This window comes from Coccinella septempunctata, chromosome 9 (genome assembly GCF_907165205.1).
Source record: "Coccinella septempunctata chromosome 9, icCocSept1.1, whole genome shotgun sequence".
In the NCBI taxonomy this organism is placed as follows: Eukaryota; Metazoa; Arthropoda; class Insecta; order Coleoptera; family Coccinellidae; genus Coccinella; species Coccinella septempunctata.
Window position 1 is genome coordinate 9,342,111 of NC_058197.1, and position 19,525 is coordinate 9,361,635.

At 35.9% G+C, this 19,525-nt stretch overlaps 2 protein-coding genes across 2 annotated transcripts in view; one reads left to right on the top strand and one right to left on the bottom strand.

Moving 5' to 3' along the window:
• The window catches only part of LOC123320640 (scavenger receptor class B member 1-like), a 33,723-nt gene extending 23,161 nt beyond the window's left edge, over nt 1-10,562 (top strand). Inside the window, exons 3-11 of the mRNA XM_044908014.1 lie at nt 1,918-2,028; nt 2,096-2,240; nt 3,236-3,377; nt 3,943-4,143; nt 4,871-5,111; nt 8,322-8,468; nt 9,238-9,356; nt 9,740-9,868; nt 9,936-10,562. Of these exons, the coding sequence (XP_044763949.1) occupies nt 1,918-2,028; nt 2,096-2,240; nt 3,236-3,377; nt 3,943-4,143; nt 4,871-5,111; nt 8,322-8,468; nt 9,238-9,356; nt 9,740-9,868; nt 9,936-10,148 (1,448 nt within the window). The 3' untranslated portion in view covers nt 10,149-10,562. The remainder of the gene's footprint in view (nt 1-1,917; nt 2,029-2,095; nt 2,241-3,235; nt 3,378-3,942; nt 4,144-4,870; nt 5,112-8,321; nt 8,469-9,237; nt 9,357-9,739; nt 9,869-9,935) is intronic.
• Nucleotides 10,563-13,314: 2,752 nt separating this feature from the next.
• Nucleotides 13,315-18,725, bottom strand: LOC123320427 (nicastrin). The gene is made up of 10 exons (XM_044907747.1): nt 18,603-18,725; nt 18,441-18,539; nt 17,901-18,387; nt 17,566-17,849; nt 17,049-17,278; nt 16,594-16,953; nt 16,465-16,539; nt 16,255-16,407; nt 14,020-14,131; nt 13,315-13,963 (listed from the first exon to the last, which is right to left on the bottom strand). The coding sequence occupies exons 1-10, from the start codon at nt 18,703-18,705 to the stop codon at nt 13,740-13,742; spliced, it is 2,127 nt and encodes a 708-aa protein (XP_044763682.1). The 5' UTR covers nt 18,706-18,725; the 3' UTR covers nt 13,315-13,739.
• Between the last annotated feature and the right edge of the window lie 800 nt (nt 18,726-19,525).

Sequence of the window (19,525 nt, forward strand, 5' to 3'; positions counted from 1 at the left end):
GATATCTCAGTGATTCCCCGACAAGCTTTTCTTCTAAATGAATTGTAATCCTCCATTAAACAGTGGCCATCTATAGATAATTTATAGTTTGATAAGGGGGTTACATGTCAGATTGTGCCCCCCATTAGAGCTGCTCTCTATAGTACTTGAGATGGCTCTCGTAAACTTCTTTTTAATGGAGGATTAAAATTTTTATGGACAACCAGTACGTACGAGGATGTATTGATATCTAGTTAGCCTAGACCAGTTCCATGCATAAAAAAATATTGCGGTACCATAGCAACGAACAATAACTCATTAGAAGTGTCAGTGTGAAGTTTGAGGACAAAAAAGTAAACCAGAGTTACGTAATAAATTTAAAAAAAGATGTCCACCGAAACTGTGAATATCGAAAAATTGTATCGAGCCATCATCAAGTACCTCTATCTAAAAGGGTTAACAGGTAAGCAGATTTACGAAGATATGCTAAATACTCTTGGTGATCAATGTCCTTCGTATGCGACCGTGAAAAATTGGATTGCAAGCTTCAAATGAGGTAAATTTTCCATTGAAGATGATGACCGATTGGTAAGGCCAGTTTCTGTGTCAGTCCCCGAATATATCGATGCAGTTCATGACATGATTTTATCAGACCGTCGAATTGGGCTGAAACGGATATCATATAGTTCACGTCAATTTGGACATGAGAAAAATTGCTGCAAATGTGTGAATGTTGACCAAAAGCGTAGAAGGGTAGAAGCATCGCGTTCGATCTGTGCTCGATTTGAAAACGATGTAGACTTCTTAAAGCGAATTGTTACTATGGATGAGACTTGGGTACATTTCTACGATCCAGAAACAAAGCAACAATCAATGGAATGGCGACACTCTGGTTCTCCAAGACCTAAGTTTCGTGTCCAAAAATCTGCGGGAAAAGTTCTTCTTTCAGATTTTTGGGATTGCCATGGAGTAATCAATATTGATTTTTTGGATAAGGGTAAAACAATTTTACTATTCGACATTACTGACCACTCTACGGGAAAACATTAAACAGAAAAGACTCGGAAAGCTATCCAAAGATGTTTTGTTTTTGCCATACAACGCTCCTGCACACAAATCTCATGTTGCCATGAAAAAAATTCGTAATTTAGGGTTTGAATTACTAAAACACCCCCCTCATTCACCAGATTTGGCTCCATCCGACTATCATCTCTTTCCTCAACTGAAAAAAAGTTTAAGAGGTCGTTAATTTTCCAACAAGGAGTTAATTAAAGCTGTCTGGTTTGCAGAGCATGAAGAAACATTTTTTTTTAAAGGTCTAGAGACGTTGCAGGTGCGCTGTAATAAATGTATACAATTAAGAGGAGAATATGTTGAGTAATAAAATATTTTGGCATTGAAATTTTATTTGGTTCTATAGTAGACTAAGAATTTTTCAATATATCCTCGTATGATATAAGAGATAGACAACAATTTCGTGAATTGAAGAATTTTATTCTTGTAGTACTCCAATTTTCCATGATATTCTGGTAGACTCTGCTCTATTCGTCGGAAAATGATATGGAAGCAATAAAATGCGAAAATTTCAATTTCAATTTATTGAACCAGTTAGAAAAAATATACATAGAAAATACACTTTCCAGCATACTCTCACAGAGGTAAACACAGTTACCTGTTTGTGAGACTGGCTGTTTAAAACTAAGGAAGTAATTATAAACTAAACTAAATTAGAAAAAAAAACAGAATTTAATATGAAAGCAAAAATCTGACATCAAAATAAAAGTACCTGTGAGTCCTTTCCTGTTCCCTTAATATCTTGTTCTGTTGACAATTATTATCATTGTAATTATATAATTTTTTCATTTTTTTCCATTCATTTTTTTTTTCTATTCAAATTATTTTTGAATATATTGTTTTTAATATTTGAATTTTTTCTAGGTCCCAAATCGAAAATTTTCTTCGGCGCCCTGCTCGCTATTTGGGGGGTTTGCACTGTGATCTGGACCCCCTATGAGTTTTCCATGGTAGAAAGACTAAGAATGAGGCCAGGTAAAAAAAATTCTTCTGAAAAAAGCACTGTACAGAGAACAGCTTCATAATCTTCACCTATTTTCAGGGCTTCCACCGTACGACTGGTGGAAATCTCCGCCTGATATGGTGCGTCTCAAAGTATATGTTTTCAACATCACCAATGCCGATAGATTCTTGAGTGGCGAAGACTCCAAACTCAATCTACAAGAAATCGGACCGATTGTTTATCTGTGAGTTATGGTTTATTCAGTTTACACATCCCTTACATCCTTTCTAGATAGTAGATTTTAAGGGGGTTTGCGTTGGACTGCGACCTTAAGATCTGTTGTGTCCTATCAGATATGTTTTTGCCGCTGTATCTTCTACAGCCCACAGCTCGCCATCCAGTTACACAGTTCTAATGAACAGTAGTATCTGAGATGGCTTTAAGGATGGCTCTTACAAATTGGCCTTGACTGGCAATGGCTACACCTCCTTGTTGTATGACTCACAGTCCATTGTCGCCAAAAGAAGCACCTAATGAGATAGGGTCTGGCAGAAACAGACGAGTGGAGATTCTGTGGAGAGAAGGAAGAAACTCCAGATCACTTGGTGACAGAATGCCTTGCCGTTGCCAAAACCATAGTGAACCTCCTTGAAGCTATCCCAGATACTGGAGTTCGTTGGAATTGTGGAGGCGAAAACAGCTCTATTTTTGGCACAAATAGATCTTGAGCAACCCAATTTGCAATGTATATAATCCAAAATAAGTGAATCCGAAGGAGCAAAGAAAATAACGTGTCTTATTGATATTCTAACGTTTTCTTCACTCAATTAAAACGTCCAACTCATTAACGTCCAGTTGCTGAAAAGCTCATTAAGATTTGGTGCCTCATCAAACTTTAAAACTGTAATTTTTGAAGGGAAAAATGGAGGATTAACATTTTGTTGGAGTAGGTATTAAATTTTAACTGGGCGTAAGACTATTTATTCACACTTAAACTCCGCTGGGCTTATAAAGACGTTGGAAACTTTCCAGCCGCATCTTGCAGTTTCTAGAAGGAACAGGGCCGGACTGATTGCAGTATCCTCAATAATACCATTCAAGGTTTTTCATCATTAAAGGAACACCACTTACTTCTTGATCTTTTGTCATCTCTAAAAATATTGCTCGACATTTCCGATTCACCTTGTATAAGTTTAACGTACTGTAAGTGAAAAATCAAAGCAATCAATGATTTTTTAGAGAGAAGTTAACACATGATGACGTGAGGTTCAATGACAATGGTACAATGACATACGTTGCCACAAGAAGGGCTATATATCTTCCCGATGAAAACACCATAGATTTGAACCAGACTATTACTGTGGCCAATTTGCCGGTTTTGGTAAGTATCTCATTCTGCTGATTGCTTAGCATTCAATAATATTGCCCACTCATCATAGTTGTAACTTCATTTCAAGCACTTGAAGATAACCCCCAGAAATGTTCGGTTTAACTTACTTTATCAATGATGCTTTACTATGATTGCTTTTTTGATGCAGCTTTACGATGATTAGGTACCTATGTACATAAAATAATAATTTTAAAATGATATTTTTTCGTCGACCTGAACAAAAACTGACAATTTACGTACTAATTTCCGAACGAAAAGTCGACTATTTTTGAAGGCGAGTACTTTTCGTCCTGATTCACTTTTCGTACTGATTTACTTTTCGTCCGGTTCTTCGTCACTAAGCAATATATTCGATCCTGGGGCGATTGAATCAATTTTGTGAACACAGAATTTGATGAAAACATAAGTGCTTGTGACAATAACCGTCATTTGATGTTGTCAAATTAATTCTTTACGAAATCGGCTAGATTTTACGTCTGTCAATACCTGGCTAGTTACAGCGAAACAACTTTTTAGTATTCATTGGGAAAAAACAGCTTCAACCTTTGTTTTCCAGGGAATGGCATCCTACTTCTGGGATTCCCCCTTTTTCGAAAAATTCGCCTTCAACATGTTAGTGTCGAGTGCGAATTCAAATGTGACCACGAAGACAACGATCTATAACTATTTGTGGAATTACACAGATCCGATAGTAGAAATGGGCAAAAATATTGCACCCAAGTTGGTACCGGTCAACAATCTGGGCATGTTGGCAAGAGTAAGTACCTAAATTAAAGTGTTTACACTGAATTTCTATAGTGCGGGTCTCTAACTTGGAATAAATTCAGTAAATAAGAGACAGTTTCTTGTTTGGAATATGCTCGGAAAGATCGATTATTATTTTGTATTGCGCCCTTTTGGGTATTACAAAATATTACAGCATGTCCCAAATTTGGAATACGACGCAATACAAAATTTTTACGATTGGCAATCTTAATTTTTTATGACTATTTCTTAAGGGTAGGTATATAAAGTTACATATTTGTACCCAAATCAAATTATTCTTATTTCTTGTGGTTGAAATGATAGTTAACAAACAATCAATAAAATAAATGGAGAAATCTGATGTCTGAATCCCAAATAGGGATTGAAAATATACTAATTAAAACTGAAGGCATAAAAATTTACCGAATTATCTTGAAATAAAAATTTAAAAAAATCAAACAAACGTTAAACGTTACAATATTTGCAACAAACAGAATGTCTTGGATTTACTGTATTTACTCCAAGTTAACTTGGAGTCGCTCTGTATAATGCATAATTAACTGAGGGCGTTGTATAGTTATAACGCCCGCTCATTATACGAGAAGGACTATTATGGCCATGACGGCTCAGGGCTTTATGAGTATATTATAGCAATCGTATCCAAGGAAAAATTATCAAATTATATTCAAGTAAAGTATAAGCATTTTAAAAAATTCGCTTAATGATCTTTTTGTCCGTAGATCTACCAGAATTTCACCGACACGGTCACGGTGTACATAGGAACAGAGAATGGTGACGAAAAATTTTTGCTCATCGACAAATACGACGGTTCGGAATACATCAGTGGTAACGGAGAACGATGCAAAGAAAAAGTAGTCAATTCGACAGAGGGCGTTTCATATCCCCAATATTTAACGAAGAATACCACAATCAGGTATTGGCGGAAGACGATGTGTTTCGTTGTGCCACTCTATTATGAAAGTAAGTTGAAGAATTTCATGGTATTTTCTTGGTGGTTTTTTCGTCATTCTCAATGCATAAGCATAAAGTAGTTCCGATGGTCAGACATATTTTTTTACGGACAGCAGAGCTTGCGAGAACAAGCCTCGGTAAATTTTGTGTAGGTATTCATATCCATTTAGGTACACAGGGTTATTTTTCTCTTTCAGTCTCAGTCATTTTCTCGACTTCTGCAGTTTATTTGCCCCAAAAAATTGCATATCTCACATTAGATGCGACAAAACGTCTGTCTGTAAATATATAATGTCGGGATACATAGTATGGAAGAAATTTTGTAGTTATTCATTATCAAAGTTGTAGATAATAAAATTCGATACAACTTTTGTATGAAGCAATTTTATATACCTACTCTCAACTGATTAGAGCTAAGGGAGGATAAGTGCGAGGAGCTTAGACATACACACGAAAGGGCAAGGTCAATGTAGAAATCCCAGTCTAATGTGCATTCATCGCCACATATCCGAAAAATGTAGGAGAAATTGCTTCGTATAAAATTTGTAGGAGATGTGATGCTCTACAACTTTAACATTGAATGCGAAAACGATTTGAAGCTTAAGAGAGGAGACAATTCAAAAAACCTTATTTTTGTGTCTTTCATAGCTAATTTTTATTGTTTACGATTTCTGAAACTGTCAGATTCAAAATAAGAGAAAACACCACTGTGCTTAAGGATGCAAGCTTGGCAAGTTTGGTCCCACACATTTTACGCCACGCTTGAATTGTCAGATTAGGAGAATGTGGGTATACTTTTCAACATGAAATTAATCCGATATAATCCGATTAATCTAACGCGCTCGAGTATGTACCTACAATGATTATGGACAAGTTTCCTAAAACTCCAAAATCGAGTTTAAAATTATTTATGGAAACCCTTTTCCATTAGTTATCCAACACGTAAAAGATTCGCTTCAAAATTAAGATATTTCAGAAATATACCCTTCGAAACTTCGAGTATGTAAAGGCTTGTGACGTGAATGCCTTTACTAAAGTCTAGTAATTTTTGTTAATTAGACAACAGTGGAACTGATCAAGAAGATATAGAATTCTATATCCACACATTTCAAAAAATTGTTTCTGTAATCTGTGTCTATATATTCTTAAAAACGATGACATTTTGTGTCATTGTTTGATATTTCTATGCACTATTTGTTTTCCTTGTCAAATGTGATCACCAAACTTGATATTTATTTAGTCTATGATGATCATAAAACTTTCATGACCTTTATTGATTCGGCGAGCGTTGCCGGATTGTGAAAATGACGTAGAATGTTCATAAGAGAGCACTTCTGAAATCAGAATTTTCGTAAGTGAATACAGACTAAACGCAACATGTTGAAATTCTAAAAAATATATTTCGATATATTTGAGTTATAAGGATTTCAATGACATATATTTTGAAATTTAGGAAAATACCCCATTATCATCATCATCATCATCATCAGTACATAATACTAAAAGAATAAGGATCATAGAATTGGTAAAAAAAAGGAGTGGTAAAACGCTCTAGATGAGGCCGCAAGGCTCCGAGGGAACTAGGGCGAAACCCGAGTTCCTGAGTCCAGGAAATGCCCATTCCACCTATAATTTCCGAATAAGTCAATTTCGGCTTTTTTTGTCGATTTGTCGAAAGGTGCAAAACTGTTTTTAATAGGAAGATCGCACGAACCTATGTATTTATTGGACCAGGGACCGGCTATGTTTTGTCACGAAACACGAAAGACCGAATTAAGCCTTAAATATAATCTTGCCCACTTTACGACTCCCAAATACCCGAAAATCATTTTTCCATCGAACATCAGTTGAATCACAAGTGTCATCTGTGGGACGAAGCACAAGTGTCACTTGTGTGACGAAGCATAAAGCTGCATTCACAATCAATTCGCGGGACGAAGGTCACTTCGGCACGGAAGCTTAGCAGATGGCGTTCTCCGTTACCATTCATAATGAAATTCAAGACTAGCACGGAATTGAAAATTGACAAAATTTCTTGCAATCTGCAAACTATCACTTCGGCAAGGAATTTCGTGCCTGCCATGGATGGTGCTAATGCTTATGTTTTGATCAGTTACATGTTTAATTCATTTGAGTATTTTGTCCGAAGTTTAATGCGAATGGTAAATTTCGTGCCAATTTTCGTGCCCGCGAATTGATTGTGAATGCAGCTTAAGTTTATCTGTGTGCGAATCATAAGTGTCACCTATGTGACAATCGATGATCAGAGAAATCTTATCTTAGACCACTTACAGAGCGGGATGTTCCACATCGATGGAAATCATAAAGGGGCGTTCTTTTTCTAGTATCGAAGTGATGACGGATTATTTCGACGCGTGACCGTTTATCACGTGATGATTTTTCTGGGTGGAAAGGATCTCGGAGATCTGGGCACATAGACATAGAATCTCAGCGACAGTCGCAAAGTATAGAAGATGGGAGGGCGAAAATTTTTTGAGGTGGAGCGGTTAATACTCCTCCAACCCTTCGGGATCGAAGAGGTTATTTCTCGGCCCAAGAAAGAGCTACAAGTACCGTTTTTTCGAATTTAGGATAAAAAAAATCTTTTATTTTCATTGTCCAACTCCTCTTTTTGAGGGGAGGTTATCTCGGAGATCTGGCCACCCAGGATCTCGGCGATAGTCGCAAAGTATAGAAGATTGAAGGGCGAAAATTTTTGAAGGGGATGGTGTAATACTCACCCACCTCAACTGGTGGAAGAACGAGAGAGCTACGAGAACCGTTTTTTCTAGGTTGAGATGGAAAAAATATATATTTTTTGATTCGCGAGGGCCGCAGGCCCGAGCCACGGCTGATGCAAACTACGAGGGTCGCAGGCCCTAGGCGTATCAGCCAGAAAATGTGAATTAGCCCGAAAAGGCGAATCTATAGGCTCACTAGTTTTTTTTTACTATTCTGAAATACTGTCCTGGACAATTCCCTCTATATGCAGGTCCAATTTTGGTAGAGTTTGTAACCCCACAACGTATTCGCCTGAAATTGAACGTGACATATTTCAAGGGCTTATTTTCAGGATAATCAGGTCCTTGAACTTAACTCCATTAGAATTAATATACACTCAAAAATGAATATCTAGGTATAATCAGAGAAATGTGTCAAACCGCATAGCAACTTAAAACATATTCTTAGCATAAAATGTTTTTTATTTGCATTTTTTAGGTGAAAGCGAGATGTACGGACTAAAAACATACAAGTACTCCTTGGCAAACAACACTTATGACAGGACAATGCCGGAAGAAGAAGACTGCTACAAGAGTGAACCTGTATTGCCTAATGGGCTAAAGGATATCTCCCAGTGTTATTGGGGTGAGTTGAACACACTTGCGCGCCTATTTTCAAGCACTTGAACTTGAAATATTGAATTGAATTGAGAACGTGATCAACACAGTATAATATAAACATTTCATGACTCTGCCAACTCTATTCGATGGTGGCTCAGTGTATATTTGGGGGAGCATTTGTTTTAATAGGCGCACAGATCTTAGATATATTATCCCCATAAACTATGACAGCGGTAATCGGTAATACACCGCTTACCTGACCCACCGCAGACAATACCATAGCTCTTCAAATCTTTGATGTGCACTTGGAAAAGCATTTCCAAGTATCACTGATAACCTCATCAACAAAAAGCCGAATAGTCTAAGAGCACTACAAACATCTAGAGATCATAATTCCCCCACCCGATATTAAATCTTGATTCAAAAGTGTTTGTAACAAAAAGAATAATTTTTGAGCCTGCAGAATTCACCAGGTGGAATCATATTCCTCTCCTATGTTGTCTTTTTAGAGCAGTGTTGCTTATATACTGTTGCCATTTCTGTCAGGTAAACCGTATGTAGACAACTAATAATACATGGGTATGGGTTATACATATACACATATACTTACGCAAATTATCCACTTCTATTTTTGACCATTTTTTGTCGAACTTGTTATTTTGTAGAAGTCAGATTTCACCTCGACATATTCTTTCTCAACACTTAAAATTTACTTAACCTTGATTCAATTTCTATAATTTTCTATTCTTTTCTAATCATTTCATTGAAAGAAAATTATACTATTTATTCCACAGATTTTCCTGTTGCAACAAGCTATCCACATTTTCTTTATGGAGATTCAGAACTGAAGGGTTACGTTGATGGACTGCAACCAGAAAAATCGAAGCATGATTCTTTTCTTTTCGTGGAACCGGTAAGTAATGAAAAATGCTTTCGGTTTATTTTCAATTAAAATAACATCAAAAACTCGAGAAATATAACTCATGTTTATTCGAAATTTTCCCAAGAACAAACTCAGACTTGCTCAGGCTATCGTAACTTAAATTCAAGGTGCAAACCTATAATTCTTGAACCACCCGCCTGCATTAAAAATGATATAATATTTATTATACTGTCAAACGCAGACATATATATTTTATATATACTACACCTCGTTTGAAGAAATGGCAAAGAATAATGATGTCCAGAACATCTATAAAGACACCGCATGTTTATTTGTTTTAAACAAATTTCAATGAAATAAATACATATAGCCCCTGCTCAATTCAAATATGTACATTTGAACTGAATTTTTAGACCGTTGGCATTCCCACGACCTGTCGTGCAACATCTCAGAGCAATCTTATATTGAGAAAACTTGAGGGTTTCAACGAAGACATTGAGAAATTTAGTGAGCAAGTTATACCTATGTTTTGGGCAGAATATGTGAGTATTTTAGGTCTAAATCATCCTCTAATCATTTGTCAAATAATGTTCATTTCTGCCTTTTCAGCATCAACACGGACTGCCTTGGTATATTGTGGGCTTGATGTACTTCACTGTGAAAATACTGCCGGTATTCCAGATAATATGGACAGTCATCCTGTTCCTCTCAGCCATCTTCTTAATCACATCTGGATCGAGACAACACGCTATATCTAGAAAAAACTACCTGATGAAGAACAAAGTTATGCAGTACGAACAAGAAGTGTTCATCAAGGCGTAGCACTTTAAATTAAATAGCAGTGCAAATTTTACCAAAGCTAAAACAAGAAAGTGATGAGCATAGATTATAGAGATTGCTCTATAATCTTTGGTGATGAGAAATATTCCTAAGTCCTTATATTTATTGTCGTAGATAGTAACTGTCAATAAGTCTTCTTATTTTTAGCGATGGGAGACAATACGACAATTTTATACTTTTCTATTTTTATAAAATAATTTTAAGTTGTTTATTTCCTTTGATTTGATCGATATATCAGGGAGAACTGCAAGAGTAGAATGTTACACTTCTGGTAACTAGCCGGAATATATTTTTCCTACGTTTAATTGTGATATAGACATATAGGATTAAATTTAAGATGGATTGAGTTAAGGTGTAGTTAATGCTGTAGACGAACCAAAGTAAACATGTGACATTAATTTTTTTTTTCTTTTCCAAACAAAAGACAGAAACGAGCATCAAAATAAATAATTCCACCAAAATTCGCACCTCTAAATAAATCATTAAAGACATAGATATCATCCTCCGATGTTGAATGAAAATGATATCATTCCTGTAACTTGGGACAATTGCCCCCTTGCAGATTTATTTGTTTCTTACCATTTATGAGTGGAGGGACAAACTTATAATATTGTGCATCGTTTTTTCTGTTAGTTTAACAATTAATTCCTGTTGAGTTTGCCGTGACCAGAGCGTTTGAATTGACAGGAAAAATTAACGAATTCAGGAGAGTCAAAGCTCGTTTTTTATGGCCCTTATACTTTCTAGTTTCCTGTACATGTGTTTCACTTTGTGCATGTATAATTTTTTTTTCTGGATACGTGGGATATTGGGATATAAGATATGTCATGAAACAAGGTTGTTTACAAATCAAACGGCAACACGGATCTCATTCATTTATTTTGTTGTTTCATATAGGGTAACTTGGGATAATGCCGAATAGATACAAGCGGCGCATTGGCAGCAGGCAATATGCCGATTTTTCGTAGGATATTATTATTTACGTTATTTCCACAAAGAAATCACCAAAGAATGAAAGAAATCAAAGTTCCCTTGTTTTGTTTAGTTTTTTCCATCAACTTATTACAATAATATTATATAATATATTGTCTTGTAATTGGGATTTCCTGTTCAGACAATAAACGTTTTTTTTTTTACATTTAAGTTGCAATATATTTACTTTCGTTGTAATAGGGGTTTACCATTTAATTTGCTTACCGAATTTCAACTATATATTCACAAATTCTAATTTTTCAAAACTATACACCCTCCCAAGTCAACTATTTCATTTGAGAGTTGAATTTTAACTTGTGTCCCAAGCCTCCCAACTCGGTGGGTGACTTGGGACAAGTATATTTTATTCTTTTCTAATTTATATCTGAATTCTGAAGCATGGTATAGGTATATTCCAATCAATAGTCTGAGTCATTAAGCATATTTGAACCTCTTTCTCACATGAAAATAGGCCACCGTTTTAAATATGACAAGTTGAATTTCAAAATCGTCCCAATTCACCTGAATCTGCGGTAAATCATAGTATTTTTTATTGGAAGAACAATTCGAAACGCAACGTATATAATTCTGAAAAAGACAAAGATCGGCAAAGGAATATGAAAAACATGTGGTTTATAAAAAATAAAGTTACTTGTATATTATATCGCCACTGAAGTGGCAGACTAAAAAAAGCTTTGACTACGCCACGCTAAGTTCTACTTTAAAAGGTGATTAGAATTTTACATTTGTTTTTCGATATTACTTAAACTTTACGAAGTAGATGCACCAATTCAAAGAGCCTAAAAATTAGGTTTCGCCTATTACTTCAAAACAAAATAAGATAGTGGGATGCGGTGTCCCCTAGCCTTATACCGACGGAATTTTTTTTCTGAATTCCGGCACATTTAAGAAAATGGTATTCTCGTGGTGTCGTGGTTTGCTTCTAGCGGTGTTCATCTTTGAGCGATATCAGTATGGAAGACGAATTGCCCGTCATTGCACTTTATTGGGGGCAACTGAGGAGACAAAATGGGATTAGGGCTACACTGAGTATTCAGAGGTTTCATTCACAATTTTCCAAGCCATGACTGAATTGATGAGAGAAACGAAAATAAATTGAAAATTTGTATTGAAAGAAATAATCAAATCAAAACTGAAAGCTTACTAAAAGTAATTGATCTACTGAAACTATATTATGGCTTTCCACAAAATAATAATATAAAGAAAACGCTCAAAGGTAGGTTTAGAAATAAAAACGATTTTTTAGATAGGTACTTATTTATTGAATCAATTTTTTCACAAGCCAAAAAAATTCATGATCATCAAATCATGTTCTAAATATACTGAGTAAGTAAATAACATAAAATGAAGTTAATACTACTACCAAAAATTCACATTAATGTAAACATTAGTTATAAGAAATGAAGTTAATACTAATACCAAAAATTCACATAAATGTAAAACATTAGTTATGAGAATGCTGCGAATCTCAAGGTTGGACTTCATAAAAACACCACTTTATATACATATGTACATCGTCTTATGTAATTGTGGAACGACAAGATGACACAATACTATAATCAATTAATGTCTATGAGTGCTTCCACGACTTCATCAATCAGCATAATATCGTTCGAAGTTCGTGCAAAAATTTTCCTACATGACGAAACTGAATTCAATTAAAAATACTTAAAGTCATTTAGTAAAGAAATTTTAGGTTAGAATCATAGCAATACTAATACTTAAAGAACTCTGAAAGTCTTTTAGAGTTCATGATCAACGGCAATATTACCAGTCGGTATATTTCTATGGTTCTAACCTATCTTTAGAAAGTATTTTAAGAATTCGGCAGATAAGTGATTAATTTTCTGAGAAACATCCTAATGAATGAGAGGACAAGATAGATCATAAGAAAAATTTAAACTCATTCAAATGTTACGAAGAGATTATGACTTTGAGTAATTATACGCAGTTTGAAATGAAAACGATACAAAATGTAGATGCAATATGAAACGTTCAACCTCACACTTTCGAATACTTCGCTCGATATCAAAACCATGACCAACAACTCAACCACACGAAAATTTTAGTAAGATCTTGAAATCCAAATTTCCCTACATCCAGGCACTTGAGAAATTGGTACGAAATATTGATTTAAAATCAGTTTCTTATTCGATTTATCTTTCAATTCATTTAATTATATAATATACCATTTATAAAGTTTGTTACAAGTGATAAAGAAAGATTAGGTTAGGTTAAAGAAGAATCAATGGAGATCATAATTCTCAAACACAAACTGTAACTAGAGATTGGAAATTCAGAATTGAGCATTGAATGAGAAATTATTGGTTCAATCAATAAAATTAAACCTTGAACTCAGTGACAACTTTACCTTCTTATTATCGAGTAAAAAAGCTAAAAAAACGTTTTAGTCAGTCTTGAAACTAGTAAACATAAAATCTTGCGAATACACGATTTTTACATCCAGTTATTCTTTGGTTACGTCGACACATTTCCACTTTTGAACGTCTAAGAAACACAAGAATTGCTATCCGAATCAATTTGTCGATTTTCAGAATGCAGAGAACGATATAGGTACTGCTAACAATCCACAGGGATAGGCTCAACGTGTTCTGGTGTGAAGAGTACGTGAGACCGCGACTTGATTAAATATACTAAGAAAAACGAGAATATCATCGCGATACACCCGATAGCCATGGTCATACTTTCTTGAGCCGCTGAAGGCTTTAGGAACAAGCGCATACTAATTTCTCCCCACGTAGATTCTGTCCAACTGCTGTACTTGTTTGAAGACCAATCGTAATCTGAAGAAAAAAAGGTTGAGAATCACCAGGCTGAAAGTTTGATCATTTTTCATTACCTTCAATGATGAAAGCTGGACTTACTGCTTCAGTGAAATTCATTACCATACTGAAGCATTTTGTGGTATTGAGTTTATCTGTACTAACAGACATATTATAGAAACGGAATGCCTGAAAAAGAAATAAAGATGGAGAAACATATCAAATCTATGATGATTTTTATTCATGGGACAACAGCAATTTTTATTTATATTCCATCTCGGGTTCGTTATTGTCATTCATTCATTCATTGCTGCATCCTGTTACCGGGAACGAATCTACAAGAATAAAAAAAAACGGTGCTAACAGATTTATAATTTCTTAGGGCTAATTGCGACTGTGTGCCCTCCGTGACTGAAGAGACCCAACCGTGACCTACAGATCCTTCCACACACCGGGCATGGATAGTCACCAACCAGATCTGGCCACTGCTGTATCCTTCTCGAGTCTCCATTATAACTGTGCACCAAAGACCTCCACTGTGATCTGCTAATTGTTCCCAGTTGATGATTGGCACTAACTGATTTTTAGGGATTTTAGTATATCCTTAAACCGCTTATACTGGCCTCGTAGTTTCCGGGCTCTCTCTGTGAATTCGTCATACAGAGCTATTTTGGGGAGTCTCGTGTCTTGCATCCTCAGAATGTGGCCGCTCCATCTGAGTCGGACCCTCGATACTTGAGTCTCAATTGTTGTACAACTCGCGCGTTGCAAGACTTCGGCATTCGAAACTTTGTGGAATCATCTGATGTGCATTATTTGTCTCAGATGACGTTGTTGCGTTTGTTCAAGCAGTTTAATATGTCGCCTGTAGGGCGTCCAGCTTTCGCTTCCGTAAAGAAGCGTTGGGAGGACCACTGCTTTGTAAGCAGCTGTTTTGGTCCTTTAGCTTCCAGTATGCCCGTGATGCCGAATTGATACGGTTGTGTATTTCCGTGTCTAGGTTAGCCCTAGTATTTATGAAGCTTCCCAAGTATTTGAACTGCTCGACCTGTTCTAGAGTTTCATTATCCAGGCTGATATCTGTTTGAAGGCTTTCTGGCGGACAAACCAGCATTTTGGTTTTGTCAATATTGAGTCTAAGGCCTAAAGCTTCGTATATATGTTTATAGGAGTCCAACATTATCTGTAGATCCTCTGAGTTGCTAGCGATAAGTGTGCAGTCGTCTGCATATTGAAGTTCCAGGATAAACTTTATACGGGTTTTTGCTCTGAGGCGCTTCAAAGGTTAATAGGCCTCCATCGAATCTGAATCTTATTCCAATATCTCTTAAGTGGCCTACAGACGAGCAACCAAGTAGAACGTCTGTGGGCCGGTTGATGGTTGATATTCCTTCAACCTCGTATGGTTAACAAGCTCGTTGACAACATAGTTGTCAACTAAGTTGCTCGTCTATGGGCCGCTTTACGGGCATACTCATGTCAGCAATTATCGAGACATCTATGGCGAAAATATTGAACAGTAAAGGCGCTAACACGCATCCTTGTTTTATTCCAGAGTTTGTTAAGAAATGGTCGGTTGTAGAGCCATTATGTCTTTATTGTCATAGCAAGAGCCATCGACCTTGGTCATTGGTCCATTTCGTTGACGCAGGAGTTATGTTATCGTGAGGAGGTCAAATGAGACAGAAATCATGGTCAGCTTCTACTATTTGTCGACGAAATGGAATTTCTGTTAGTACTTTGAGTGATGGTAGTTTGTTAGTTCGATTTAGATCGCAACACTTGTTGATTTAATAATCGGCGAGTGTTATGCATTTGAATTAATTTCATTTATTACTTGTATTGTGAACTCTTTTTTTCTAACTATCCCACTCTTCTGTTGGTTATTAATATTGATATACCTCTGTATTTGCTTTTAATTTTAGTGTAATCTTCAACATCTCCATAGCAGAGAAAAGTAGAATAAAGTGGAGTAAAGTAGAGTATAGAAAAGTAAGGCGAGGCAAGGCAGAGCAAAGGAGATTAGAGTAGAATAAAGTATAGTAGAGAAGAGAGAACACAGTAGAGCAGAGTAGAGTAGATTAGAGTGGAGTAAATTAGATCAAAGGAGAGTATAGTAGAGTAGAGCGGGACAGGGCAGTGTAGAGTAGAGATCGCCAGAGCAGAGTAGAGTGAGATGAGAAATGTAGTGAAATAAAACGAAATGAAAGAAAGTTGAGTACAGTAGAGCGATAGAATAATATTAGTTCATGAAATAACCAAACAACAAAAAGGAAAAAGAAGGAGCAATAACTTATCAATATAACGCTTACATAATTTTTTGATAAATTGGTACAATTCTGAGTAGACTCTCCGACTATATCACCAGTGAACCAGCCAAGAATGAAGCCTATGAGAGTAGTAGCGTCACTTGGTGATCCGTCAATACCCACATACAAGCTCATAGTATGATTATCATGGAACTTCTGCAAATAATATCGAATATTAATTATTTTTCATGTTGCTTCGCATTCCCAACGTACCTGTGGTTGTTTTCCAACAGCCTGATGAATTTTACAATTTTGATCTTCCAGATAACAATGCAACAGTTCGTCCACCTGAAGAGTGAAAAAAATACTGAAACAAGTTTTTACATCTAAAGATTCACTTACCAAATCCACATATTCAGCCTCTGCGTTATCATCATCACTCCAGGTCTTATTGGTGATCAATTGGTATACGCTCTTGGAAACTGTATAAGCAAGACTGTATAGATGTTTCTGAATACTGTCACTCGGCAAAACACTGGATTTATTGTTATACTTATAATTTATATTGGATGAATTGTCAAAAATAGAGTTGTAGAATTTATTTGAATATTGCTTTTGGTGATTGGCTAGAATGATAGTCGAGATATTAGAGTATTCCCTCAGGAACGTTTGGGCAGAAGACGGTGGTAGTGTACCATCAGATGGTTCAACAGTTATCGAAATGGGACTATTGGATATCAGGAGTCGAGTGAAATTGTCATTCTGAAAAAAAGTCACAATAATACGTTTAAAATCAATGCAATGAGTTCATCGTGAGTGTTTTCACAAAAATTTATATATTTCACTTTTACACTTACCATTTCATCCACTTTGTAACGATGAGCAAAAACAATTTCATTTGTTCTGCTTAGCTGACTGAACTCAAGGAACAACAAGATATCGTTGGCTCTAATAACAGGTAAGAATGTGGAGGTTCCATTTTCAGTTTCAACCGGAAAATTTCCTCTTTCCATATCGTACAACATTCTTTGTGAACCAATGTAATCAAAAGTTTCTCCATCGAATATGACGAAAAGTATATTAGTATCTGAAAGAAAGAAGATTCAAGAATAATGAATAAACCAAAATGGTACCAACTGCCATATACAGGGCCTACCACTAGGTATAGATTAGTAGTTTAAGGAGAAATATACATTGGATCAGTTTGAAATTTAGTACAACAACATAAGGCATTTTGAAAAAAGGGTTGAGCTGACTAATGTCTTTGTAAAAAATTTCAAACAAATCTAATATATATTTCTCCGTATACTTCCAATGGGGACTTCAGTGTGACACCCCGTATAGCTCATCTCAATTTTCAATCTTGGTACTCACTATAGTCGCCATCATTCTTTGGAAGCATATTCTTCAAAATTTTAGAAGTGGTAAGAAGGGTAACAAAACCAGTTATCGGACTCTCTGCACCAGAAGTTCTATCAAACATTGACGCTGTATCACTTCTTGCAGCGATGATGATGTATTTCTGCCCAAGAATGGGTTTCACTTCACCCGTAGTATTGTTATATTTAGCTATGGGGAATAATGTTGCCCAAATATTTTTGTCTCCTAAAGGATCGCAAACTCTCATAGGATTCAAATTAGTAGCTATATTGGACCGCCTACAACAAAGTCCATCAAGTGTTCTGCCTCCAAAATAATTTCTCACTTACCTTATACAAGTAGGAGTGTTTTTAGCACCGTACATAAATGAATTCATTTGTACAGAACATAATGACCGATCTCTTTGTGTTTCATAGGAAAAATTGTTGAATTTCTCAAAACATTCTTTTACAGCATGAAGTTCATTAAAATCGTCCATATAAAATATGGGAAATGTAATATCCTCAAAGAGGAGTCCAGTCCCGAATTGGTTCCACATTCCCCCATTTTCCTCCTTAGTACATGTATTTGGGACTCCGAAATTTTCATTTGGACATTGTAAATCATGGGTGAAACTATTTAATGTGTCGTTGTTCAAATAGAGAACAAGGCCTGATATTTTTGTACTTTCTTCCAATACTGTTACAAGTTTTTTAGTTAGTAAGCCCACTGGAATTACTGGTACATAAGGACCTGCAGTGCCATTTTTTAATATAAACTGCAGATCTTCCTCCTTGGTACAGTAGTGTACTACACCTTTGCTTCCTCCTCGGACAGCTGTAATGAATTAGATGTGAATTTTACTCAGAAATATTAAACAACTGACTTACATGAACAACCCGTTTGATGAGTTGCATTCAATCTTCTGAAACAAGGGGTTGTGGCTTTAATAGGAATATACATCCTGTCTTTAGTTCTTTCCCCATTGCCTGAAATTTTAAGTTTTACATATGATGATTTAGAAGTGGTAAATCACCTAAAAAACTACTCACAGGAATTCAGGAATACGAAAAACAAAAATATCAGCCCATATTTTAAAAATGACATGATTTCAAAGTTTTTACTGTTTTTAGCATAGGTTATTACCCATGACATGACACTGACAGTAGTGTCAGTGTTACTGACACTGTCAAATCACAGCTGATGCTTTGGCAGTAGCAATAACAAGAAACGAAATAACAGTTAAAAATATGCGATTATTTTATGTAGCTGCTATCATAACAAGAGTTATCCACAGGGCCGTCTTTAACCACAGCAGTCTATAGACTTTAAAAGCTTAAACCAGAGTCTCTGCTTAAACCCTGGGCACAAGGATTATGGGACCCCTATGACTGATTAATGTTAATAAACTTCAGGTGATCTTGCAGGAACCAGCGTACCCCTATCGATCGCAATATCCTGGGCACGTATCCCAAAAGCACCCGATTGCCCAGTGGGGAAGGAGGTCCTTTTCATCCCTCTGGATGATTTTCATGTCTGAACTAGATCTCATAATGTTTGTGCTTAGGTGGTAAAAGCCTTATCCTAGCGAAGTCTTAACTTCTTTAGTAGAAATATTGATTTTCATTCAATATCGAACACATCAATTCAATACACAGAAGCTGAATTAGAATTTTGTTGGCGACTTGATGACCTATTACCTATTACCGTAAGGCGCGTACCCAGGGGGGGGGGGAATTAATACTCTGTCCTAATAAATAATAATAATAATAATGAAGGGCCTTTATTTTGTATTCTATGAGACGAATGGTAATTTCATTTAAACTTACCAGAGCAGCCTCAGATCTTTCTAGTTTCTTTCAAAAACGGTAAGTTTTACTAATAGTTAGGTACTGTCGATGTATTTTTGCTTGTTCATGATTCAAGATAAGAGTATATTTCTGAACCAATTAGACCATAAAAATAAAATTGAAAG